The 26,973-nt window shown below is 34.8% G+C and overlaps 2 protein-coding genes, 1 long non-coding RNA gene and 2 other non-coding genes across 6 annotated transcripts; 3 read left to right on the top strand and 2 right to left on the bottom strand.

The window, feature by feature from the left end:
* Positions 1-579: 579 nt before the first annotated feature.
* On the bottom strand, positions 580-11,885 carry LOC111685383 (mediator of RNA polymerase II transcription subunit 1). The gene is made up of 5 exons (XM_023447644.2): positions 11,530-11,885; positions 10,273-11,462; positions 10,071-10,203; positions 8,013-9,949; positions 580-2,200 (listed from the first exon to the last, which is right to left on the bottom strand). The coding sequence occupies exons 1-5, from the start codon at positions 11,570-11,572 to the stop codon at positions 842-844; spliced, it is 4,662 nt and encodes a 1,553-aa protein (XP_023303412.2). The 5' UTR covers positions 11,573-11,885; the 3' UTR covers positions 580-841.
* A 1,337-nt stretch (positions 11,886-13,222) lies between these two features.
* LOC111685390 lies at positions 13,223-14,063 on the top strand. The gene is made up of 3 exons (XR_002762754.2): positions 13,223-13,324; positions 13,539-13,599; positions 13,789-14,063. It is a non-coding gene; the product is annotated as an uncharacterized LOC111685390 (long non-coding RNA).
* LOC111685394 lies at positions 13,371-13,456 on the top strand. Its single transcript, XR_002762756.1, has one exon. It is a non-coding gene; the product is annotated as a small nucleolar RNA Me18S-Um1356 (small nucleolar RNA).
* LOC111685393 lies at positions 13,634-13,725 on the top strand. Its single transcript, XR_002762755.1, has one exon. It is a non-coding gene; the product is annotated as a small nucleolar RNA Me18S-Um1356 (small nucleolar RNA).
* A 6,039-nt stretch (positions 14,064-20,102) lies between the features above and the next one.
* Positions 20,103-26,287, bottom strand: LOC111685386 (protein artichoke). Of its 2 annotated transcripts, XM_046951912.1 has the most exons (5): positions 26,001-26,287; positions 23,236-24,972; positions 22,473-23,166; positions 22,284-22,407; positions 20,103-22,208 (listed from the first exon to the last, which is right to left on the bottom strand). In XM_046951912.1, the coding sequence occupies exons 1-5, from the start codon at positions 26,195-26,197 to the stop codon at positions 20,212-20,214; spliced, it is 4,749 nt and encodes a 1,582-aa protein (XP_046807868.1). In that variant the 5' UTR covers positions 26,198-26,287; the 3' UTR covers positions 20,103-20,211. The 2 variants fall into 2 exon arrangements, with proteins under 2 accessions (XP_046807868.1, XP_023303415.2); XM_023447647.2 differs by having other exon boundaries at positions 22,473-24,972.
* Positions 26,288-26,973: the final 686 nt, after the last annotated feature.

Genomic DNA, 26,973 nt, shown 5'->3' with positions numbered 1-26,973 from the left:
TTAGTTAGTTAGTTAGTTAGTTAGTTAGTTAGTTAGTTAGTTAGTTAGTTAGTTAGTTAGTTAGTTAGTTGGTTGGTTAGTTAGTTGGTTAGTTAGTTAGTTAGTTAGGCTGTAATGCTCGCAAGATTTCAAAACACACATTTGTTCTATCAAAATGAGTTCTCCCGCTATTGGAGTCATTCATCTTACTGATCTACTTACGAAGACCACTAGTTTTATTTCCAGCCTAGACTAACTGGGACTTTTAAAAGAGATCTGCTGCATTCGAGACCATCGGTTCAGAAAGATAAACATTTAACGATTCCAAAACACGAACATTTATTCTATCGAAACGAGTTCTCCCGCAACTATTGGAGTCTTTCATCTTACCGATTTACTCACAGAGATCACTATGATCCTTGTATTTTGGACACCTGTTTTGGACGATACTTTCGAAATTGGCAATTCAGGTTTAGAAGGCTGAACTTAATAGAGTCACTTCTTGCAGATAAACTTAAAACTTACCCACAATCTTATAATCTTGTCCAAGGAAATGAAAGAAAATTCACATAAATTTACAATTTAAATATGTTTTTTTTAATTAATTTCTTTTCAAAAAATTTTTCTTTTGTTTAACAATAATTCTTTTCCAAAGATTTACAAATTTTAGATTTTTTTCTTTAACAAATTAAGGCAGAAAATTATTTGTGCGAAATAAAATATTTGTATAAACTAACAAAACTAACAATAATCGTAATATAATCCAACCAACTTACAACAGTCTTATTATAAACGTATTTATCATGTACAAAGACCAATACTTTTGAAGAGAAGTGCTAGTGGGAACGTATATAACGCAATGTCATTTACCCGCCGCCAATGTTGCCAACAGTGAATCATCAACGACATGAGAGCTATTGGAATTGGTGGATTTTGTGGCAGCATTAAGAAAACTTAACGATGAAGAAGATGAAGCCGATGTTGAGGAGGTTGTTGATGATGACGATGTTGAAGATTTTGACTTAGTTAATAAGGAAGCAGTAGAAGCTGTAGAAGAGGAGGAGGAAGTTGAACTGGATGCTTTGATTAAGTGCAGAGAAGCAGACGTCTGATCATGCGATGTGGGTGTGGTTAATTTTTGATCTTTAATTTTATTTAACGAGGCAGGATGATTTTGTCCAGATGAATAGGATGTCGAAGTTGAAGCGCTTGACATTGCTGTTGACATTGATGTTGAAGACGAGGAACTGTTGATGTTTGTTGATGTAGTAGAGTTGGCATTCGGATTATTATTACGTTGTGATAGTTTAGGTATTTGAAATTTTGAATTAAGACCCTTCATAAAACCCTCCATACTGGCAGCCATTATGGGTGAAGCATACTGCAAGATTTTCATCATATCGGCATGATGATCTAAACGCGTTGCTGGCTGTGATGTTGAAGAGGAATTATGTGATGAAGGCAGTGCGGGTGATGTTGATGCACTGTGAGACTTTTTCGATGATCTGCGCATATCGGAAAATGAATTTGTACTATGACTTTTTGAAAGACCATAACCCGTAGACGATGTATTCATAGAACTATTACTAGAACCTAATTTTGTACTTAAACTACCAGATGAATTGGATTTTTGAAATATATGCTTAGAGGAGGAGGAGGACGATGATGATGATGACGCTGAAGAGGAGGAGGGTTTTGAAGATGTTGATGATGACGTAGAGGAGGAGGAAGTTGATTTCTTGGAAGCTGGTCCACTATTTACACCCGGTTTAAGGCCTGTGTGTAACTTTTTATTATATAATGACGTTGACCCAGACGCTGAGGAGGAATAAGAATTCCCTGATCCTTGTATAGCCGCATGTGATGACTTTGTTGAGGATGACGAAGACGATGACGATTTCGATGATGACTTATGGGATGTCTTGTTTATGGTTAATTTTAAACCTTCTTGTGATGACTTAACCATATACTCACTACTACTACTGCTACTGCCACCACTAGTATTGAGAGTATCATTTGCCGTCAACGACGTTGAGGAAGCTGACAATTTCATTAATTCATTGCTGCCAAGCGGCTGTTGCATTGTTGTTGTTGTTGCTGCTGCTACTGCTATTGGCTGCTGTTTGTGTCTGTCCTGTGATTCCTGCAACTGCCGTTGCGGTGATCGTGTTGAGGCTGTTGATACTGTTGCTGTAGTTGGTGTCGACGTCATCAAACTAACCTGACAAATTTGATAGACATGATTTTTATCATCAAGATCAGGATGTTTATAGTAATATTTGTATGTATGTGTGTGTGTATTTTTTTATATTAAAAAAAGAGAAAAGAAAAAAAAACATTTTGCATTGATGACAAAGACATTTGGTTGTTGTTACAAAAAAACTTAAACCTCATTTTGAAAATTGTAAAGGTTAACATGCATAAAAATTTCTAATAAAAAATATTTTTAAAATATTTCTTTAAATTTGTAAATTTTTCAAAAAACACAATAATTCCAAAAAAATAAAATTAAAACAAAAAATTAACATTTTCAAAAGGTTAGTAAAGTGTTCAAAAGCAAAAAAATTAAAAAAAAAAATAATTAATATCTATAACCTTTAACCTTTTGTTAAACACAAAATATTACAAATAAAAATTAAAGCAAAACATTTGGTTTCTTTTTTATTATTTCTATTTACAGTTTATTTGACATTTCTCAATTATACATCTTACAAATTTTAGTTTAATTTTGAGGTTATGTTTTAAAATCGTTTTTATTTAACTACATTCACTTTTGTGCATAAATAATAATTAAAAAAAATTATAATATTTTTGTTAGGATAATGTCAAATCTATAATATTTTGTCATATAATACACATTTGAAATATATATATATATTTTACTAATTTTACCACATGTTTGAGGTTATGTTTGCATAGCTCAAATTTAATTAGTTATTAGTAGCTAAAGTTAATGACTATTTTAAATAATTGTTAAAAACCACATCTAGAGATAAATTTGCCATAAATAATTAAAATGAAACAAAAGTTATTATATTTTATTTCAAATTACTCTATTTACATATCGATGCATCAAGGCTAAAGCGATCTAATCGATGGAATCGATATTCCATGAAAAATCATATTAGATTTATACTACCAAGACCTATCTCTCCATTCTAAACAAGGTACAAAGTTTAGCATGTCTTCCAATCACTGGCTGTTTGAGCTCCACCCCTCAAGCTAGTCTGAAGACGATGCTAAACCTAGCTCCCCTTAAAATATACATCAAATGCATTTCTGCTAAATCTGATCCACGATTTAAACAGTCGAACGGATTGGTCATGGCATCATTCTACAAAAGATAGAGAGGCCACTTATGGTACAGGAGACAAACTACAGTCTATCTACACTGAATTTTATTAGGTCAGACCACCATACCGACAAGAAATGATTGGACCGCGATCACTGTCTTAAGGGACGACGCGATCGATTTCAATCTATACTGATGGCTCAAAGGCAGAAAGGGGCACGGGATAGGGAATCTTTTCTGGAAAACTAAATCTTCTACCGTCGATTACCCCCGAGGGCATGTTACCTTGGTGAAGCCTTCACCTTAGTGTTATTGCAATCCCGGGGTATAAAGAGATGGCCAATACCTCTAGTTTGGCCGGGACTAAAAAATTGGTTACAGTTTGGCTTTGCATAGATTGAAAAGAGGTCAGACCAGAGCACCGCATAATCTGGTACTACAGGTGGCCAGTTGTCCGAAGGACTATGTACTGGCTGGTCAGTTGGTTGAGGTTCCTTCGGGATCCACATAGTGGCTGTGGTTTAAACCCAAATTCGCGCGGAGAGTTAGTGGCGGTTAAAAGACTGGTAATATTTCAGTGTAAGTTCGGTGGTGTTGCCGAAACAACAGATGATACAAATGATACCGATGCTGTTTCCGAATCAACAGAGGCCATCCAATGGTCAGAGATTAGATAGCTCGAGTACTTCAGCAAAGTGCTTGTGCTGTGGACCGGTCAAATCCAATGTACAAAAATTGCCACCTGAGTTCATCATTGAAGGATAAAGGGGCAATGTTAGACCGTTCTCAAGTCTACCCAGTGGATGAAAAAGACCACCGTTAAATAAGCCGTTAAGGCAGGAGTTCACGTTAAAACTCTCGACATTCTTGTCTCTTCGACCACCTGCCACCTGTACGGTCCTTTAGGCAGAGATATATGCCATCTATACAGCCGCGAGATGAATCCGGGAACTAAATCTCGAAAATTCGACTAAACACATATAATTGGACAGCCTTGCATCAATCAAGGCTCTTAACTCCAATGTTATTAAGTCGAAATGTATTCTCAATTGTTAATGTGGTTTCCAGGACATGAGGGCATCGGGGGAAATGAAATATCTGATGAACGCGCAACCAAAGGGTCTTCCCTAGATTTAACCCTAACGCAACTGGATATTCACACTCCTCTAACGACCCTATCAAAATTGATAGATGAACGGGCTTTGAGACGGAATTCATCTAGAATATCGAGTTTGCTCTGGCCACTTTAGCAACAAATAGGACTTGGACTCTCTTGTCTCTTAGTAAGAACTCTATCATAATTCTAACTGGTATAATTACGGGGCACTGTATGTCGGAACGTATGGGCTACCCAAAATTATAGTTATTGTAGAAGATGCTTGGACGAAGAACAAGTGGAATAGTTACAACACCTTCTATCTGGCTGCTCAGTCTTACAAAAGCACAGACTACTTTATATTGTTAGAGATTTTTTTCCATGATCTAGACTAGTCTCAGAGATGCTTCACTAATAAACATGATCGGTTTTGTTAAAAGCACCGGCTGGTTTACACGGAGACCGAACGAACCATGTACTCAACGAACATAGGGAACCATTGTCTCAATATTGGGGAAGGATAATTCTAAGGGTATCACAATGGGCAGAGGCCTCCGAGTGAACTCGCTTGCTAGCGAGCACCTACTTATACCGACGGCATATTGTAGGAGGAGGCTTTTATATATGTAACACACACTAGAAAAAAAGTTATCTTCAAAATTTCCTAAACTTTTCTGTGTTCTGCAAGCTAAACTAAGCCATTAAACATGCTTAGGTTCTACCGATATACGGCTTTAATATTCGTATATATTTGCACAGACAAGATCTTACAAGAAGTTGCATATAATACGAAGATCTTACAAGAAGCTGTATAAAATACGAAATCACAGTTTCCGATAATAAAGCTTTGGTATCTGGACACTTGAATCTACCAATTAACGAAAGACTGACAAGATGAAGAAGAAACATATGGGTTTCGATCCAAAACAACGAGCCATACATAAGAAGATACTTGCAGCCCAACAATCTTTAACATCAATCATATAACCCACGAAGATCTTACAAGTACGAGAGCACAGTTGCTGAACATAATGTAAGTGCTTTCTGGCCACTTGATTCTACCAATTAAGGACAGACTGTCAGGATAAAAAAGAAACCAGAGTATTAGCAACATATGGGATAAAGACTTTATGAGTCGCCATTTGTCCAGCCTTATTCACTTTCTACACTTACAAATATTGAATTCGAGGTAATACCTCGAATGGGATTTAAAACAAAGTGCATTTTTTACCGACATGTCAAAGATTGATACCAACACTGATGCTGGTGTCCATATTGCTAATACCGATATAAAAAGGTCCTTCAGAGTCCCTGAAGAATGTAACGTCTAAGGTGTGACAGCCGATCATCGGCATATCATATTTGCGCCTGGTTTAAGATTTTGGAAATACTCTTAGGGACAATTATGAGACTGTTAGCTATAAGGTTGTGTTCAATGTCAATGAAATGGCAGATGAACTAGCTAAGTTAGATTTTAACCTTAAGCTTTACTTGGTACTAATAATGATGCCTTTGTAAATTTGACCTGTAAGAAAAGAAGATTAGGTATAGCAGAAAGAAAGTGTCTCTCTGTCTGATTGGGAAGAAATAGAAAGTTGGAAGAGAGGCCTAGACATGTTATGAGGACTTGAGATGGGAAAACATACATCCAGTTAAGTGTGAAATTGTAGATCACAGCCATTTTGACAGGAATGCAGTGAATCGATCTAGTTGAACATTCGACAGATTTAATAGATCATCAAAATAAGTTGACCCTAGTGTTCATAAGCAAGGCGTTTCCAAAGCTGGACAGTGGCAAAGAAGATAAACTATCGTCTCCTCCTCATACTCATTTTCACAACTTCTACAGAAGTCGTTGTGCGGCAAACCAATGCATCTTGCAGGGTTGCCAAATTGGCAGTGGCCAGTTATGACCGATATCATACTACCTAATTGGGGTCTATGATGATTAAAAAGTTAGTCGGTTTTATGTGGTTCCATGTTGGACCACAGTGTTAGAGAGATTGAGCAGGTATGCTCTCTCGACCAGCGAATTTGAGCATTTACATTACAATTTTCAACAATATGCCCTTTTATGACAGAACCCACAAAACTGGTCAACGTCCCTATCATCTAATACGGTTCCAGGCTTTGCAATATTATTGTCATATATAGTCCCCTGTCCTTTTAACCATTTAATGTTTGAATGTCTCACCATATCGTTTAGAGACGTCCAACATTCATGGACAAGTTCGATGTGGAAAAAACACCAATCAGTAGGCTGGACAGTTGAATATGTGGTGGATATAATGAAGACCCTATCCATATGCTGTGCATATATTGGGGACGGTACGGTCTATGCGGCACCATTAGGAGTTGAGCCTGTTGCTCCATTCCGATTTTAGATTTGCCTGAGCAACTCTTGTTTTCCGCGGCAGGTTCTCCTAAATTTCTCCTATCGGAGGTGGGCGACCTCCAAGAACGACAATTATGCGGTAACCTGAAACCGCTCGAATGACTCCTCCGGTGCCATCCTAGAAGAAACTGTTGATTAAGCATGACATTATGTTCCTTCACTAAGAGGACCTTCGTTTCCTCGTGTAGCATGACATTATGTTCCTTGACTGGTGCTTTGAGGTATTTGCATGCAGCCCGTTACAGTCCGTAGGGCAGTATTTCTCCACTGGGTATCACACAGCGAAGGAGACCACAATGGGGCAGCATAATTGACCACTGGTCGGCCAACTGTTTTATAGGTAGCCAACAAGATTTCATTGTCCATTCTCTAGGTGCTGAGTACTTTGTTTCTACTTCGCAATCTGTGCGTAATTGCAGCGACATGAGCTGAGGAAGTAAACAGGCTGTCAAAGGTGACCTCTAAAATCTTTGGGTGGTTCACAGTCGGTATTTCGTATCTATCTAGAACCTGTTGTTATTTTTCTTTGCATTTTAATCAAATTAGAGATAGTAAGATACTCTCACTATTCATTCTCAGGTTATCGATTTGGCAAAACATTCAGACATTTGACAAAACATTCAAAACCATCGATATTAAGCTTAAGCCTATTATTAATAAAAAAAAGACTAAAGTATACTTTTCTAGTGGACTAATTTACGTTGATTTCTAACATTTGAATTCACTATAGTTTAATCTTTTAGGAAAGTATACCACGGTCACTGAGTTGTTCATATGTTGAACTATATTATTGACCTTTTTCTTGTTTCTCTCCGGTTATGAGGTTATTAATACTTGTATTTAACAAAGAAACTTAAACAATTAAAGCATAGAAATGTTTTAGTAAGTGTAATTGTTAACATTTTATTTTTATTGTATTGCTTTGTATTCATGGTAAAATATCATGCATTAAATTCTAAATTGGAGAAAAAAAAATAAATAATTTTTAAATAAAAACTTGCACATTAACTAAGAAAATTAAATAAACATATTGGTTATGGTTAAACAAACTACTTAAAAAGCGTTTACACTTAAAAACCAACTAAGTTTTAAATTATTAAAAATATTAAAAAAATGTATATTGATGTTGATTGTTTTTAAAATGTTACGAAGATAAAACAAACTAAAAAAAAACAAACAAATGCAAGCCAAACCAACATAGTAGAGAACAACAAAATATGATAAACTAATTAAACTGTAACATGACTTACCGCAGCGGCTACACCTTTACGCATGGCTGAGTTAAGATCCAAGGAGGGATTCGGATTATTAGCAGCGCCATAACCAGCCGCCGCAGCAGCCGTCATATGATTAAGACCGGTAACGGAAGACTTTAATTGTTGCATAGAGGTAACACCCATACTTGATTTAACAGCGGCTGCAGCAGCAGCTGCTGCTGAACTAACGGCTGCCGAATTGAGTGCAGAAGTTTTATCCTTATTTTTAAGAGCAGCCATAGCTGCTGCTGCAGCAGCCGCTACGGTACTGGCTGTACTTGAAGAGGTCGAACCGGACTGCTGCAGTGAGCGTACTAAAGCAGCAGTGTTAAGTACTGACGATGTGGAGGAGGTATTAGAAGTTGCAGAAGATTTATCTCCTTTGGGGCTAGCAGTAGTGGCACTTTTTAAAGTGGACATACTGGGCTTGCCAGAGGAGCCATGTTTGGGTGAGTGAGTGCCAAAAGGTGATTTGGGACTGTTGGAGGCGGTATTATGTTTGGGACTGCTGTATACAGGAGAATGTTTGGGACTGGGACGAGCCGATAAAGATGAACCTGTTACAGAAGAAGCCAACAAACCACCTGATGAACCTTTGGGTGATGAAGAAGGTGAAGAGAATTTACGCGCTACTGCTGTAGCGGCCGCTTCACTTGAGCCAGCAGGTGAATTTTGTCTTGAGAAAACTTTTTCTGGCGGTCCCATGGGTGAGTCATCTCTACGTTTTTTACGTTTTTTATCTTTTTGATTATCAGTCGTATCTAGAGAACGTTTATTTGAAGACAAACCAGTTGAAGATGCTGTCGGCACTAAACTAGTAGATGATGATTTTTTATCTTTATTACCTAGAGGAGCAGATGAAGTGCCAGCATTAATGGGTGTTATGGTTATAGTAGTGGGTGTAACATTTGTATTAGTTCCAGCACTACTAACCCCTGTATTATTAGTATTTGGTCCTGTTAGGGGTATAATTTCAATGCCACCTGTACGTTTAACATCTAAAGGTGAAGAGGTGTTATTGTTGGGATTGTTGTTGTTGTTAGTAGGTAGACAATTACTAGCATTGGTAGCCTCATTAATGGGTGTAATGCTAACCGAATTTTTAAGATTTGGTGTTTTATCTTTCCAAATATTTTTATATTTATCAGCGATTTCATGATCAGTAGCAATCTTTTGTTCAAATGTTTGTTGAGGTTGTTGTTGGTGTTGGGTTTGTTGTATATGAAGTTGTTGTTGTTGTTGCGTTAGTGTTTGGCCCAAAGAGTTAACTTCTAAAGTAGATTGCATTAAGTTTGAAGCAACATGTTCTGCAGCTGCTGCAGCTAAAGTTTGACTCTTTGGGCTCTCATGAAAATCCTCCTGTTTCAATTCAACACCAACACTTTTGTACTTTAAAAAACCACCTGCAGCAGCCTGTAACTGTGCTGATCTTTGTTGACCTGTTGTATCCATTTTCATGCTACCACTTGACATTTTCATACCGCCACCTCCGGGATCATTAGATCCACCAGATATATTAAAATTTCCATAAGCGGCATGTGAAGTACTGGGCATATTACCGGACATATTACCACCACCTAGATTACTGTTGCCGGCACCACCTCCAACTGCTCCGCCTCCACTTATGCCACCCGTATTTGTTGATCCCCCACCAATGCTGCGTTGAAACATTTTCATACGTTCCTGATCCCAGAATCTTAAAAGAGCTCTTATTGTCACCGGTATGGAGAGACATTTTTGTACGATGCTTGTTAGTTTTATTGAGAGTAAATCATAATTATTGCTAATGCTATAGATGGTACATTGTGGTTGACCTGTACGTAAATCAAATTCAACTGTAGCCATTGATTCTTCGTAGGGATGCTGAAGAGCCACTGAGATTTGTTGAAATGAAATGGCATTAACTTCGAGAATTGTAGTCGAATCTATATCTATGGAGGACAAAAAAAAGGAGTGAAATAAATAAAGGATGTTACTGGCTGTTGAAAGTCTATAATATGAAGTATGGATAATATTCAGTTAGCCAGCAGAGGCTAGGAGAAGAACACTTACCATTTCCCATTTTGGATTGTGGACGTACACAACTTGCCAATAGAGCATAAAATGAAGCCATCTTTTTAAGAAAGTCTAAAATTTTTGGCACTTGTGAAGGTTCCGTAAATGGTAGAGAATGAATTAGAGTAGACTACAATAGAAAAGTACATACATGAGTAAAACAATAAGAAAAAAACATAAAGAAATCTTAAAAACTCACTTTCAATAATTTATTTTCAGTGAAAAAGTAGCAATGCGTTTGATCGGGCAAACAAACAAATAGACCTTTTTGAGATGATTTCATTTGTTGATCCGAAGCAGTTTGTATGATCAGACTCATGATATTGGTCACCAGAGGTGTTTTATGTTGAGCCTCCAGAGATGAGGAAGGTAAAGGATTTGTTTCATTAAGAGCGCCTGTACACAAACCCATAGAACGTAAGGTGTTAAAGCACACGGGCAGAGGTCTGTTGAGGCGCAATACAAATGTGGCGGGCAAAAGCATAGAATTCATTTGATTTAAAGGCGCAAAGACGGGAACATCGATACCGGTTTGAGGATCTTTTGCCACCGTGACAGTGGGTAAAATTTGCAATTTATTGGCTGAAGAAGCTTCCAGATTCACCGTAACACTAAAACCAATTTGTTTATTCTTAAACGAATCTAAACTTAAGGACTGTAAAGATTTGCTTTCCAGTGAAATCAAATCGTAGGGAGAAACAAAATACACTAGACGCATGGGATGACCACCACGTCGTTTTAAAACTACCCCAACTATAGAGTCCTGTATAACTTGTAAAGTGTCTTTTGTAAAATTTTGCATTTGGAAAATATTATACAAATCGGTTTCCATAGCCTGCATGGCATCATAGGCTTTGATTTTCACTTTAGACTCGGCATTCAATTGATATATTGAGGAAAAGCCCTCAAGCTGTGCCGTAAAATCAGCAAAGTCTCCACGATTAAGGCAATCGACCAACTCACTGCACGACTGTTGATCAGCCTTTGATTCATGATGAACTTTAACATCAGTCAACGAGCCATTCGAATCCAAAAGTATCTCCAGAAAAAACATATCAGTTGATATGAACAAAGCTTTAGTATCATCCGAAAACTTTAAACTCAATTGACGTGAAAGACTTTCAAGTCTCTCGACTAGACCCTGCCGCGAAGTAACCTTAATACAATGCTGCATATTGTCCAAACATTTTTGTAGGTTAGATTTCTCCACCGCATCTAAGGGATAACGTTTTTCCAACATGCCCATGCGCATACTTTTCGAAAGTTCTTGAAATGTTTTATGTTGCGAGGAATGGGAACGTATACGTTCCATCAACAATTCCCTCTGCCATTGCTTGTTCTTCTCAGCCGTAATCGATAGATTGCCCAATAAAGAGGAGGTGGAGGCTCCTGAAAATTTTCACAAACTATTTTAAAAACATCTGCTTATAATTAAAAGCCATTTACAAGTAATTACCTTGTGCTGGTGCTATAACTGGTTTTACATTTACAGCGGCCATTATGTTGTGAAGTTTACAAGTTTTTGTGGAATATGAAAAAAATATATATTTTACTTAACGCCACAGACACCTTGAGTATGAATCGTGGTGGCGTCAGTAGGTTTTTTTCACTTTTTTCTAGTAGTTGTTTTTGTACAATATTGGATTTATTTTATTATTATTTCCGTTTATTATTTTCTATTGTGAATTTTTCTTTTATTTTTAACATAATTAGTAAAATTTTTTCCATTAAATTTTAAACATTTTCACAAATTTTGCAAAATAAAGTTAACAAATTCGCTTGCAACAAATGAAGGAAAAAAGTGCACTTGCTTGAACGGTTGCTTATTTAAGTAGTAGAATGGGAAAAGTAACAGGGTTGTTGTATTTTAGTAGGCAATAAATTAATGACAGAAATTAGAGATGACACATGAACGATAAAAACATTTGTTTGATTAGAAAAATGTAACAGTCCGGAAGTAATATAATCAACTAACTAACTAACTAAATAAAAAACCAACCAACTAATTAACTAACTAACTAAATAACTAACTAACTAACTAACTAACTAACTAACTAACTAACTAACTGACTGACTAACTGACTAACTGACTAACTAACTAACTAACTAACTAACTAACTAACTAACTAATTAACTAACTAACTAACTAACTAACTAACTAAATAACTAAATAACAAAATAACTAACTAACTAACTAACTAACTAACTAACTAACTAACTAACTAAATAACTAAATAACTAAATAACTAAATAACTTACTGACTAACAAACTAACTAACTATTTAAGTAAATAAAGATCTAACTAACTAACTAACTAACTAACTAACTAACTAACTAACTAACTAACTAACTAACTAACTAACTACAATGTTTAACACGAAAAGTATGTACATGTATTTAAAATTTCACTTAGGGTTTTATAGTTGAAACGAAAAGTCGACTTTTCGACTTTTTGCATTTTATGAAAAGTCGACTTTTATACTTTTTGCATTTTATGAAAAGTCGACTTTTCGACTTTTTGCATTTATTAAAAAGTCGATTTTTCGACTTTTTTCATCTAATTAGAAGTCGATTTTTCGACTTTTAATATTTTATAAATAGTCGACTTTTCGACTTTTTCCGACTTTTTGACTTTTTTCGACTTTTTCCGACTATTTTTGACTTTTTTCCACTATTTCCGACTATTTTTGACTTTTTCCGACTTTTCGACTATTTTCGACTTTTTCCGACTTTCGACTATATTCGACTTTTCGACTATTTCCGACTTTCGACTATATTCGACTTTTTTCGACTCTTTTCGACTTTTAGACTTTTTCCGACTTTCGACTATATTCGACTTTTCGACTTTTTCCGACTTTTCGTCTTTTTTCGACTTTTCGACTCTTTCCGACTTTTCGACTTTTATTTGCAAAGTCGACCTTTCGACTTTTTTTATAGATGATAGTCGAGTTATCGACGTTATCGAAGTCGACAATATAGTCGACTTCGATTATTCGAAAGTCGATTTATAGAACCCTAGTATGTATATAAAATTTCACTTATGCTTTTTATTGAGATAGTTGGCAATATTTTTATTAAAGATAGGGCGTTTTTACACTACTAGATATTAACAAAACATACTTATTTGTGCAACTGTGGACATTAACTAAACACGTGTTAGCATCACTTTATTTCTTTACTACTTTGTACTTTAAAGGAAATGGACGTCTAAAAATAATTCTACTAAAATACTAAAAAAAACTTTAACAATGGTAAGTTTATTAAAAAAAACTACAGAAAATGTTTTAAAATAATATTATATTTAAATTGATGAAAAAATTCATACCCAAAACTGAATTAAAGTTGAGGAATTATTGTAACATGCATCACCAACTGAATTTTTAAATATAAGACAATTGTGCATTCCCTTTATGTCTTGCGTTAACGTATGGACAATTTAACTAATTATTTTTCCCTTCTTTTCAGTTATTAACTACACAAAAGGAAATGCTTTGCAATGTGAGCAGCAATATTAATATCGAAAATGGTAAGTTATTTTTTAGTTAAATAAATCTTTTAAATTTTCTTTAATGATGACAAATTTCATACCCAAAACTGAATTTCGTTGAGGAATCTTTTTTACATGCATCACCAACTGACTAATTTCATAAAAAAACAATATTAATTTCTTATATTAGTTTTTACACTAACCACACTTTTTCTGTTATGTTTTTAGGATAACTTCCGTAATGGAGAGAAAAGATTTCTAGAAATGATGGTTTAAATTAAAGATTTTTCACCTGAATAGCTCAACGTTAGTGTGAATGTTTATAGTCCAGCTGCGAAGGATGGTTGGGGTTTGTTTTGGAAATACATAACCTCACTTATGATCAAATCATCATTGAAAACTAACTTCAAGATTTGATTCAAGAAATGCAGATAGAAACTAATATTTATTGAAAAATATAAATTAATGTATTATAATTGCAAATAAAATTATATTTAAAATTACATTTTACTCAGCTTGATGCTTTTTTTTAATTTATATTTTTTAAAAGTTTTGAAATCTTCAATAATGTACCCATATAGAAAACATATCATAGTTTGGATTGTGGTATATACAAACCACAATCAAGTATAATTAAGACCCCGTTCTCACGACAATTGGATCTCCGCTGCGGAACGACCCAATTCTCAATGGGCCAAAGATTGTCAACTTAGCAACAGCTGTATCAACTTAGCAACAGCTGTTTTCCCCAAGGAAGAACATCCAGTTACAGGCAACCTGTTGTAACAACACAATTAAAACCTGATAACATACATAAAGACTATGATCAACAACATATTAGTGAAATTATATCCTAATATGGTTATTTGTATTCTAAATTATGCTCTTTTAATAGATTTTCGAAAGTGGAGCTTTTATGGGATATAAGGACAATTTGAAACTGATCCAGATTTAGCTCGATTAACTAAAATTATAATGTTCTATATTCGTTTTGTTTAATGTTATAAAAAATCTTAATAAACATCTAGCGTTTTTAATAATAATAGCTTTTTTTGTGATTTGTTAGCGTTTAAATATCAGCATAAGGGGGCATTACTAATGTTTGTTTACAAACAGTTGTTTTTTTTTTTTGTAAATTGGCGCCCTTTTATGAATAGTTTTAAAAGAAAAATTTCGTATACGAACATAAAGTCTCCCTGGATAGTTTTTACTTTGCCGAATGCCTTTTACAAGAAAGTTACGTTCCCAAGACAATTGGATCTCCCTCCGCTCCGGAACGACACGCTGTATCAACTGGAAGTTTTTTTCTTCCAGGGAAGAACATCCAGTCACAATAAGAATGTATAAATTAAAAACTTTATAAAGTTTGTGCTTAGGTTAAATCAATGAGCAGCTTCAAAGTTAAAAGTTCTCATATGGTTGTTGTTGTTGTAACAGCTCGACTGTGGCCGATAGATCTTTCCTGGGGAAAAAACTTTCGGTTGCTACAGCTGTCGCTGGGTTGACAATCTTTGGCCGAGTATGACTCTCTCTGCTGTTACAACAACATTTGTTTAGATCACCACGCAACAGGCTTTGGAATATTTCAAGCAATTTGGCAACGCTTATTTGGTGGAAAATGATGAAGGTCAAAACGATACAATATGCTTGGATGACCCTGAAGTAGCGACCAAGTAAGTATGAGTGTTTTTGTTAGTAAATTAGAATTTCTCAAAAATGACTTGTTTATCCACCATATTGATTTTGTCATTCCATTTAAACGAACTCATAATACCTATTAATAGTAATCAAACAAGATTGTATCTTAATATACTGGATCAAAGATTCCTATCATCTAAATAAGATGCAACATTTACAGGTATTTGATTGTGCACATATCTATGACCAATCACAAAGTACGCTGAGCTCCCTATAATGGTTTATATTACACTTTTTCCAATATAGTCCAACAGTTCATTAAAGCATAAATTAAATTAACAGTTAGTAGTTATTTAGAACAGTAAATACAAATACAAATTATCAATCGTAATCGGTAGATTAAAGAACCATTAATGCTAGTGGGGCATAAATTCAAATATTTGTACAGTGAATCAACTAAGTTTTTTGCCTACCTTTTTTTAAGAGAATTTAAGTAAAAGTAAAAAAAGTAAATTTATGTTTTCCAAATAAAAATGGAGATTGTATAAAATGGGAAAACCAAGAAAAAAATATTAAAATACAAATTTTGGTGCATTTGTTGTTGCATTTTATTATTTTTCATTTGAATTTGCATGTCAATAAAGTATTTTACATATTAAGAATTCCGGTTAATTTCATTGGGGTTTTTGAAATTATTTTTTAATTAATTTTGGAATTTATTGTTTTATTGTTAAAAGGAAGAGAGTTAAGTATTTTTCAATTGCGATTTGCAAAAATCATATCCTCATTGGGTGAAAATGAGATGTTATTTGCCTTAAAATGTTTAAAGGATAATAATGAGACAATTTCGATAAAAAAAAATTTTGATTTCTAGAACAATAACAATAAATATTCAATAACATTAAAAAATACAAAATAGAGTAATAGATGAAATGATCCAAAGAATTATTAGAAAAAACGCACTGAGTGCTCTTTCAAAATCTTTAACTGCCAAAGGCAGGCGATTTGTATCCAAGGAAAACTAATTGACTCCTGATTTATCTTTTTCAAAATCTATATACGAACTAGGAGGAACAGTATGTTTAAATTTAGAACTCTAAACAGATCTTGCTTGGAACCAATGTAAAGTGAATTGTCGCGTAGTACAGGAAAAATACCTATATTTAGAACACAAATCAAGAAAAACTATCCAGATCCAAATACGCCTACTGTACCTTATTCATAAAATAAAGAATTTAAAATATGAGGATGAAAATCAAGATTTTAGCATTTAATAGTCTATAGTGGTATACGGTGATGTCCCCAAACTTAGAGTGAATAAGAATCAATATTATTGAATAAGAATCAATATTATACAATTCTAAATAAAATTTACACAATACTCCCCAAATAGATGGAGTTTCCGTAATGTAGTTTTTGTTTATCAATACAAAATGACCAAAAACCCGGATTATTTTTGTTATAATATATAGATTTATACCTCACAAAAACATTTTTCTAGGTCCAAATCCATTGATTATTTAATATATCATGTATCCAATTCAAAATTACTTATTATTTTCAAAATTTAATGAAAGAAACGATAGATTTTATGTTAAGTCAAATATTGATAAATTCTGATAGGTATATAGAATAATAAATCGGTTAAGAAATATCCAAATTTAGACGTTCCACTACTAAAATATCTAAAAATGTTATTCTAATATATAGGAGTAATAAAAATATAAAATTTTATAAAATAATGCAGCAATAGTAAAAATTAGAACAAAAAACCTAAAAAAGCAAAATACTTTATTGACCCAAAAAAATACAACAAACAAATTGCTTTATTTTGCTAGAAATAATTGTTCAGATAAAGTTTTTTTCTTAAAATTTATAAAATTTTACATAGGCAAATTACTTAATTGATTCACTGTATAAATGAATGTGTGTTTGTATGTTTGTTAATATGTATGTTTGTTAATATTTACGCTTATTTTAGTTTTATTACGCTAATTTTCCGTACAATAAACCATTAAATAATATGGGGGTTGCGATTGGTATAAAACAATAACAATGTAAGATGGAATCAGCTGTTTTATGTAAGTGTTTACATAAATATGCCTGATCTAATGCAACTTGCTTGTTGCCTTGTCGAAAGTCATACGACTGTCAAATTTTCCATCTGTATTTTCTCTCAATGTGTGATGGTTTACATATTGCGTTTAGACGATTCCATCCGTACTCTTCTACACAAAATATTGGTCCAATACCCACCTTTAAGTGATTCAGAATCATTTTTTGAATCGATTAAGACATGTCCGTCTGTCCGGCTGGCTGTCCATGTAAACCTTGTGCGCAAGGTACAGGCCGCAATTTTCACGAAGCCTATTGAAAATGGTTGAAATCGGTCCATTATATAGCCCATATAGCCCCCATACAACCGTACCTCCCGATTTGAACTTTTTATGCCATAATTACGTCAAATATTCTATTATCTTTCTAAAAATTGGCACAAATAAGTTTTGTATAAGTATAAATGACACTGCAGATTTTCGTAAGGATCGGCCCTTCTTTGACCCTAGCCCCCATACAAACCCCCCTTCAAAAAATGTCTTAAACGTCTAAAATTGACTTGTAACCATTTGTATCGCAATGAAACTCAACAAAACTAACTTTTATTTAAAAATATATCCTTTTCCTAAATTTACCGAGGATCGGCCCATATTTGACCTATATTAAGGCTCATTTAGAAATTTTAGTTTTTTTTTATCAATAAATTGCTTAAATATTTTGGAATTATGCTAATATTCAACATAAAAGGGTATTATATGGTTGGCCATGCCCGACTATTCTTTCCTACTTATTTAAAGATAAATATTTCTCTCGGACCCTTCATAATTATAGAAGGAGTATTTCCAGGAAGAGTCACTAGAGTAGAGATGTCATTCCCATATAGACAGGCAGACGAACATAGGTTGATTGACTCCGTTTTCCATTAGGATCTAAAATATATACATATACTTTATAAGGTCGGAAAATAATATACAAATGTCTCCCAATTCTTGAAAAAGTTTTTTTTTTCAGTCTTCTACCAAACACGTCGCCAGTTGTTGAATTGTGGAGATGATGGAAAATCTTTACTCTCGCACTAATGATATCATCTCAGGAAAGTGAAAACGAAATGCTCACTTTTAGATGATTTCGGCTTTTTGGGAGCAGAGAACAAACTCAACAAAAAGAGCTTTCGCCATCAAATATACTAACACTGAAGCCAATGAATACCTTTCTCAATGGATTCCCCAGTCTGAATCCTGTGAGTGAGGGAGACTTAGGCCGGGTTTCTTACTCCTCAGTTAAACTTGGCTTAACTTGCTGTTAGAATAAACTCGGAACAAATTTAGGCGGACTTTAACCGATGATTGTGCCCTATAATTAAGAGTTCATGAGGGTCATCTAGGCAAGTATAGAACTTGGTTTTGTAGCTTTTTGTCGACATACGAGTATATTAAACATAATTATGAACTTAAAAGCCCTATTTGGCGGGTTCGGTTGTATGAAATAATGGACTGATGTTAACCATTTTTAATGGGCTTCTTCTACGGTACCATAGATGATCATGTACCAAATTTCATTGAATTATTTCCAAAATTGCAACCTGTAGTTTGATTACAAGGTTTACAAGCCCTATTCGGGGGTTCAGTTGTATGGGGGCTATGTGAAATAATGGACCAATCTTAACGATTTTCAATAGGCTTCGTCCCTGGGACAGTAGAAGATCATGTACCAAATTTAGTACATGATCAAATGTAGTTTGATTACAAGGTTTACATGGACGGACGGACAGACGGCGGACATAGCTAAATCGACTCCAAAAATGATTCTGAAGCCGATTGATAAGCTTTACTGTGGGTATAGGTTCGTGGGTATTGGTATTGTTCGTTCCAAACATCAGCACAAACCCAATATACCCTCCCCACAAAAGAGGTGTAGGGTAGCGAGAAGAGAATGTTGGTGGAATGTCTAAATCAAGATGAAGTCTATAATTCGGGTGAAATACCGAACTGCCGGAACAACCGATACCTCGCAGAGCAGTGAATGTGAGAGTAAGTGTTATACAGACTAGATCCATACGGATGTTGTTCTCAATAAGTGAGTCGCTGAAATGATAAGTGTGCTGTGTTTAATGGTTATGGATAAAAGGTATCTTGTACGAGTACTAACTAACTAACTAACTAACTAACAAACTAACTAACTAACTAACTAACTAACTAACTAACTAACTAACTAACTAACTAACTAACTAACTAACTAACTAACTAACTAACTAACAAACTAACTAACTAACTAACTAACTAAATAAATAACTAACTAACTAACTAACTAACTAACTAACTAATGAACTAACTAACTAAAGAACTTACTAACTAACTAACTAACTAACTAACTAACGAAATAAGTTACTAACTAACTAAAGAACTTACTAACTAACTATTCTAACTTTTTATAAGGATCAGTTTATAATTGACCTCACGTCTATTACAAAAAGAGAAGTACGAGTACAGTGATGAAATTCGACATAAATATGTTTTGTATGAACCGAAATCTCTCTACTTTCGAAAATACTTGTCATAGCTCTTGATCTAAGCCATACGAGTTCAATATAAGTTAGGGAGCAATCGGCGAAAATAGGGCATTTAGTGAATGAATACATAGTTAGATACCCCCAGTCCACTATCGGTAATTGAACGTACGATCTCGATTTCAAGACAACTAAAACTCTAACTTACTGACCTGACTGGAACCTCCAAATTATTACAGCTGCTATTGTGTTACACCACACCATAATTGACCCATAACATGATCTTGATAACCAAATTTAGATTTCCTCAACTAAACTCAAAATTAGTTGGCAATTTTTCCTTTAAACTAATTTTTATGTTTATTTCAATAATTTATTTATTTCTTTTTTTGAAATCTTAAAACTGATAGATTAATTTAGTAAATTGTTGCATTTATATGTATGTATATCATTTAATAATTTCGTAAACTAAATACACTGAAAGATATTAAAACTAGATAAATATTAGATAAACTTCTTTTAACTGCTGAACTTCTCAAAGAGCTGGTATCACTAAAAACCGGTTTTATCGAACCACTTGTACGTGATTTCTTAAAACTCTCATAATACCAGTCCATGCCATCTTTGCGATCGATAGTGTCATCACGTTTTTGAGCATTTGCCGTTAGTTGAGGTTCTTCGGTTTGATACGATTTCGATGTGAGGCTTGGTGTTGTCCTCTGGTATTCTTCAGCTGTGGGTAAGTGTTGGTTTAGTGTTTGTGGTGTATAGACTTTGGTTATAGTTGAGCGGGCCGCTCCACCTGGACGCGGTAGATAAGGTAATGGTATGGTAGTGGTTGTGGAAAATATTTTGGGATCTGGTGATGGGGTAGTGCTACTTGTTGTTGTTGTTATTAGGGTTGTGAGATAATTATGGGATTCTTGGGAGTCCTGTTTGGGTGTAGTATGGATCCAGGATTGTCTTTTGATTTGTTCAACTAATTCTTCGGGTGGTGGTATTAACAATATGGTTTCAGATGTTGTTGTCTGTATAAGAGGTGGGGGTTTTAACATACCCACTGATTGGGCCTCCAGATCATCATCGTATAGTTCAGATTCATAAGAATCTTTAGGTGTTGTATTGATTGCTGTAGTAGTTGTGGGCGTGCGCATTGTTGTACTTGTTGACGTAGTTGTTGTGGTAAATGGTTTAGATAGCGGGGTAGAAGGTTTAGGTGTGCTTTTCACGGAGTTGCGTAATATGGGCCGATTAGTTGTAGTATCTTCTGTAGATGCTTCTGTCACGTAGTAGGTTTGAGTTTCTATTTCTTCACTCATAGTGGACTGAGTTGTGGTTATTGGATTCTTTTGCTTAAAACTATTCAATGACTTTTCATAATCTTGACTTAAACGATTTGTTTTATTAATTTTCGCTGACGAAGAAGCCACTACCTCAACTATACCTCTTCGTTTGGAGGGATCATGTACCGGCATGAAACCACCATTATTTTCCGGTACTATGGGCTTAAAACCGCCTCTTTCTACACTAGTTGGTAGACGAAAGCCTGTTTTGAAAACACTCGAAGGATTTTCCGAACTAGCCGAAGTTTCGTCTGAGGCTATTTCCATAAATCGTTTACGACCATTGGCATCGGCATATTGAGAATCTTCCGTTGTCTCATCCTTCTTATCCTTAAGATATTTCTCGAACTCTGCACTATTAGGCTGATACATGCGCACTTTTCCCGAGCCGGTATGCATGCGATGTGTAGCCGGCATTTCACTAGTAGTGGTTATAGTTGTTGAGGCGGCCGTACTGCCATAATCACCTCTATCTTTGCGTCCCCTTTGATTGGCTCCAAAAAATCTACCCAAACTCAAACTAGGTATGGGATAACCAAAAAAGGTAAAGGGCGAAGAAGAGGAGGAGTATGGAGAACCTGGTTTCTTTTTGAAATAGTTCGTATTCAAAATTGTATTATTCAAATCGATATTGGAACTAATTGGTGTAGCAGCTAACGGTTTTTTGTTCAGATTTAAAACTGTATTACTCGTTTCAATGTGTGTACTTGAAGAGGAATGTTCATGTTGTTGAGAGCCCACTGTCTCATTGGCAGGTGGATAGTCAACATATTGATCGTAGAAATATTCACTTTCCCCGGCCAGAGGTCTTTCAGCGATGGGCGTATCATAGGCTTCACATTCTTCGCTATATTCATCGTGTAAATCCCTTTGAAATATATCACCATGTTCGTTGAGTAGCGGCAAATGATTTGCTCCCTCACTCTCACTATAAGAACCACCATTTCGGGGATTGTTATCGCCATAACTGTTGCATAAGCTTTTATCTATGCGCGACATTCTTAGGAGGCGGCCATCTTGACATTTGGGTCCGGGATAGGGAAAATTCGTTTCCTGCAACCATACCGACAGCCATTGCATTTCACAGGAACAATCAATGGGATTGCCTAAGTAAGAAAGAAATTTAAAAAGTTTTGTGAAATGTTCAGATCCCTAGCAATCCATAAGATAGTTCAACTTACCATCCATATCAATAATGGCTATATTGCCTCTCAGATTGCGAAATGTTCTCTCTTTAATTGTGCGCAAACGATTATTACGCATAGATAAAACTCTTAGGCGGGGCATTGTTTCAAATGGAGAACCCTGAAATTGAATGCAAAATTATGATCTTATGATCATAGAATACAATATCAATGATATAAACTTACTTGAATTTTACATATTTCATTATTATCCATTTTTAGTTCCACCAACCAATTCAAGGATTTCAAAGGCATTGTCGTAACCATTTTAACGGCATTAGTTGACAAATCCAATACTTCCAAATTACGCATGGTGCGCAAACCAATATTTTCCATATTACGAAAATGATTATTCGATAGATTCAAAAAAACCATAGAGGGTGAATTAAAAAAGCTTTCCGACGATATAAAACGTAAATTATTGTACTGAAAGTGAGAGGCCAATAAATTGGGTAAATCCTCAAAGACATGATCTTTTAGCTCGCTCAGTTTATTGTCTGCCAAAACGAATTCCTGTAGATCGGGTAGATTTTTCAGAGCGCCCGGTTCTACTACACTTATTTCATTGCTAGATAAATCTAAATATTGTAATTTCACCAAATTACGAAAAGAGCCATGTTTTAACTCCGTTATTAAATTGTTCGATAAGCGTATTTCAATAACCTGACGCCAAGCCGATACCACTTCATTGTGTATATGAGAGATTTGATTGTAGCTAAGGTCTATATCTTTTAAATTTATTAAGTTGACCAAAGAAATGGACATATCATTAAGAGCATTACCCGATAAATCTAAATATTCTAAAGATTTTTGTGATTCAAATGCTGCTGGCGCTATGGAACGTATATTGTTATGCGATAAATCCAATTGTTCCAATTTGCTGTTATTAGAAAATAAATTATCGGTTATTAGCGTTAATTTATTGGCATGTAAATTGAGATTTCTTAACTCGGCTAAAGGTAGCAAGCAACGTTCATCTACATTCATTAATTGATTCTCCTGTAAATGTAGCAATTCTAAGCGATAGGCCCCTATAAAGGCGGTATCATCCAAAGTTCTTAAACGATTATTGGCCAAACTTAGAACCCTTAATTGCACCGTACCCTGGAAAGCATATTTGGGCAAATGTTCCAAACGATTTAGACTCAAGTCCAACATTCTTAAATTTGGCAAATTTAAAGTTTTACTAGACAATTGCGGCAAATTAGAGATGAGATTGCCACGCACTGAAATACGTTCGACAATTTTTGGTAATCCTGGTATAATTTCCAATAATTGATTAAAACTACAATCGACTTCAAACAAACGATCCAAATTGCGAAATGTAGCGGGATGCAGTAGAACCAATTCATTGGCCGATATATTTAAAGTTTCCAACATGGCATTGTGTATAAAGGTGGTTGGGTCCAGTTTGCTTAAACCATTTTCACTTAAATCCAAGCGCCTTAAAGAGGGTAAACCAGCCAATAGAAAAGAGTCCACAGAACGAAAATTATTAGCGGACAAATCTAAACCCTTCAAACCGGGTAAATTCCAAAATGGCATCGGCAATTCATGTGACAAACTGTTGTTTCTCAATCGCAACTCTCTTAAAGCGGGCATGGCCATTAAAGCATCTCTTTCGATATTTCTCAAAAGATTATTATTCACATGCAACTGTTCCAGTGTACCATGACCGCGCAAAGCACCAAAGTGTATATCTCGTAAGAAATTATTACTAATATCCAAAAATTTCAAAGCCGGTAAAGCTTCTAGTAAAGATCTCAACTCTGCTACATGTTCTATTTCATTGTTATACAAATACATAGTTTCCACACCACTGCCTGATGCCTGCAGAAACGATTCCGGATGAATTCTCTTAATATGGTTATTATGCAAGTAAATTGTCTTTAACATGGGTGTACGCAGAAAAGCACCATATTCCAATTCGGTTATACGATTATCATTCAAATGCAATTCACTCAAATGTGGCAAGTCCACAAAAGAACCATCCTCTATGATATTGATAATATTGTGATCCAAACGTAATTTTTTTAAATTTTCCAAATCCTTTATAATACGTCCGATCATACCCACATCACTGATTTGATTGTAGGACAATTTCAAACTCACCAAATTCGGTAATCTACTTAAAGCTCTTAAATGTATCCAACTAATACCATTTCTACTTAAATCCAAATTTTTTAACGATATAAGACCATCGAATAGGCCATTTTCCAAACGATTCAAATGTTCTCCGCCCGTCAAGTGTATGTTTTGCAATTTCGGCAAATGTCTAAACCAATGCGGCTGCAGTTCGGTTAACGATTTACTTTGTACACTTAAATATGTTAAACTCAAAAGACCCGAGAAATCGGGCAAATGTTTAAGTTCATCACTTTGTATGGTAATAGCCACCATATTTATCATGCCATTTAGACTTTCCACCGGTATACTTCTCAATTGTGGCTCTACAATATAAATTTCCACTAAAGAATTTTCCAATTCATTGAGCCAACCATTCGAGACCCTTTCAATGCCATTGTAACGCAACATAAGCCGTACAATTTGTAGGGAGCCAAAGAAACGACCCGGTAGGGCTGGTAACTGATTATTTTCCAGCACTAGTTCATCGATGGCTCCTTTAATATTTCGTTCGACTGCTTTAATGCCATCCATTATTTGGGGTAAATTACTGTGAGAACACCTAAATAATATAAAAAGGAAAAGGAGATGTCATTTGATAGTCCTTACTATTGACTAATCTATATTCCTGACTATAGACTAATCTATAGTCATGACTATAGACTAATCTATAGTCCTGACTATAGACTAATCTATAGTCCTGACTATAGACTAATCTAGAGGCCTGACTATAGACTAATCTATAGTCCTGACTATAGACTAATCTATAGTCCTGACTATAGACTAATCTATAGTCCTGACTATAGACTAATCTATAGTCCTGGCTATAGACTGATCTATAGTTCTGACTATAGACTAATCTATAGTTCTGACTATAGACTAAACTATAGTTCTGACTATGACTAAACTATAGTTCTGACTATAGACTAATCTATAGTCCTGACTATAGACTAATCTATAGTCCTGACTATAGACTAATCTATAGTCCTGACTATAGACTAATCTATAGTCCTGACTATAGACTAATCTATAGTTCTGACTATAGACTAATCTATTGTCCTGACTATAGACTGATCTATAGTCCTGACTATAGACTGATCTATATTTTTGACTATAGACTGATTTATAGTCCTGACTAAAGACTGATCTATATTTTTGACTATAGACTGATATATAGTCCTGACTATTGACTGATCTATAGTGCTTACTATAGACCAGTCAATAGTCAGGACTAATTGATCTTTAGTCCCGACTATAAACTGATTTATAGCCCTGACTATAAACTGATTTATAGCCCTGACTATAAACTGATTTATAGACCTGACTATAGACTGATCTATAGTCCTGGCTATAGACTGATCTATAGTTCTGACTATAGACTGATCTATAGTCCTGACTTTCGTCTGATCTATATTTTTGACTATAGACTAATCTATAGTCCTGACTATAGACTAATCTATAGTCCTGGCTATAGACTGATCTATAGTCCTGACCATAGACTGATCTATAGTTCTGACCATAGACTGATCTATAGTCCTGACTATAGATTGATCTACAGCAATGTTTGATTTCCAAAAAAAAACAACTTACCATATTTGTATTTCCTTGCCCCTCAACGAACAGCGACATGGTAATATGGCTTCGGATGGTGGACAACCTATGCCGACCTCGGCATTAACATCCACTATTAGATAACTTAAAATCCAACAATAAAACAGAAAATTATAAACAAATTCTAACCACAGACTTAGGGTCCGCGTTGAACGTAAACTACGTCTCCTTTTCATGATTGCACGAAGGCTTCTTCTATCTGCAAGTCATTTGGCCAATAAAATCATATAAACATTTCAGCATTTTGTCTAAAAAACGAAAAAAAACATAAATTTATGATGAAATCAAAGAAAATTTTCCAAAACTTAAAAGTTTGAAAATTAAATACATAAATCTTGTTTTTGTTTTGGTTTCATGGCAAAATGGATGATGAAAAACAGTGTCATTGAACAACAATAGCAAACGAGAAAACGCTTCATAAATTTCTATTTATTTCTTTTCTATAGTAGAAGTTGTTTGTTGTTGCTGTTATATCATGTAACAGAGTTGTTGCCATTGTTGTTGTTCAGTTAATCTAAGGAAGCGTCTTTGACTCTTCAATTGTTGTAAAATCAAATATTAAACAACATCTATGTTGAAATACCGTGTTTTGTTGTTGTTTCTTTTAATTCGAGTACAAATGGAAAATATAACAACCACAACTATAAATGAGCATGCGCAACTATATACGAGTCAGTTTTAAATGGATTTTCAAACATATGAAAAACTCAGTAAAAGTGGGTTTTAGTAGGAAACAACGTTTTAGCAAGTTTCAGTGTCTTTATCTAGTCTATAGTCAAGTCTGTTCTATTCTATAGTTTAGACTATAGTTTAGCCTAGTCTATCGTCTAGACTATAGTTTAGCCTAGTCTATGGTCTAGTCTATAGTCTGGTCTATAGTCTAGTCTATAGTCTAGTCTATAGTCTAGTCTATAGTCTAGTCTATAGTCTAGTCTATAGTCTAGTCTATAGT

The sequence above is a fragment of the Lucilia cuprina genome, chromosome 5, assembly GCF_022045245.1.
Source record: "Lucilia cuprina isolate Lc7/37 chromosome 5, ASM2204524v1, whole genome shotgun sequence".
NCBI classification, from domain to species: Eukaryota; Metazoa; Arthropoda; class Insecta; order Diptera; family Calliphoridae; genus Lucilia; species Lucilia cuprina.
The sequence above is the reverse complement of the archived record's forward strand: the minus strand, read 5'-3'. Positions and strand labels throughout refer to the sequence as shown.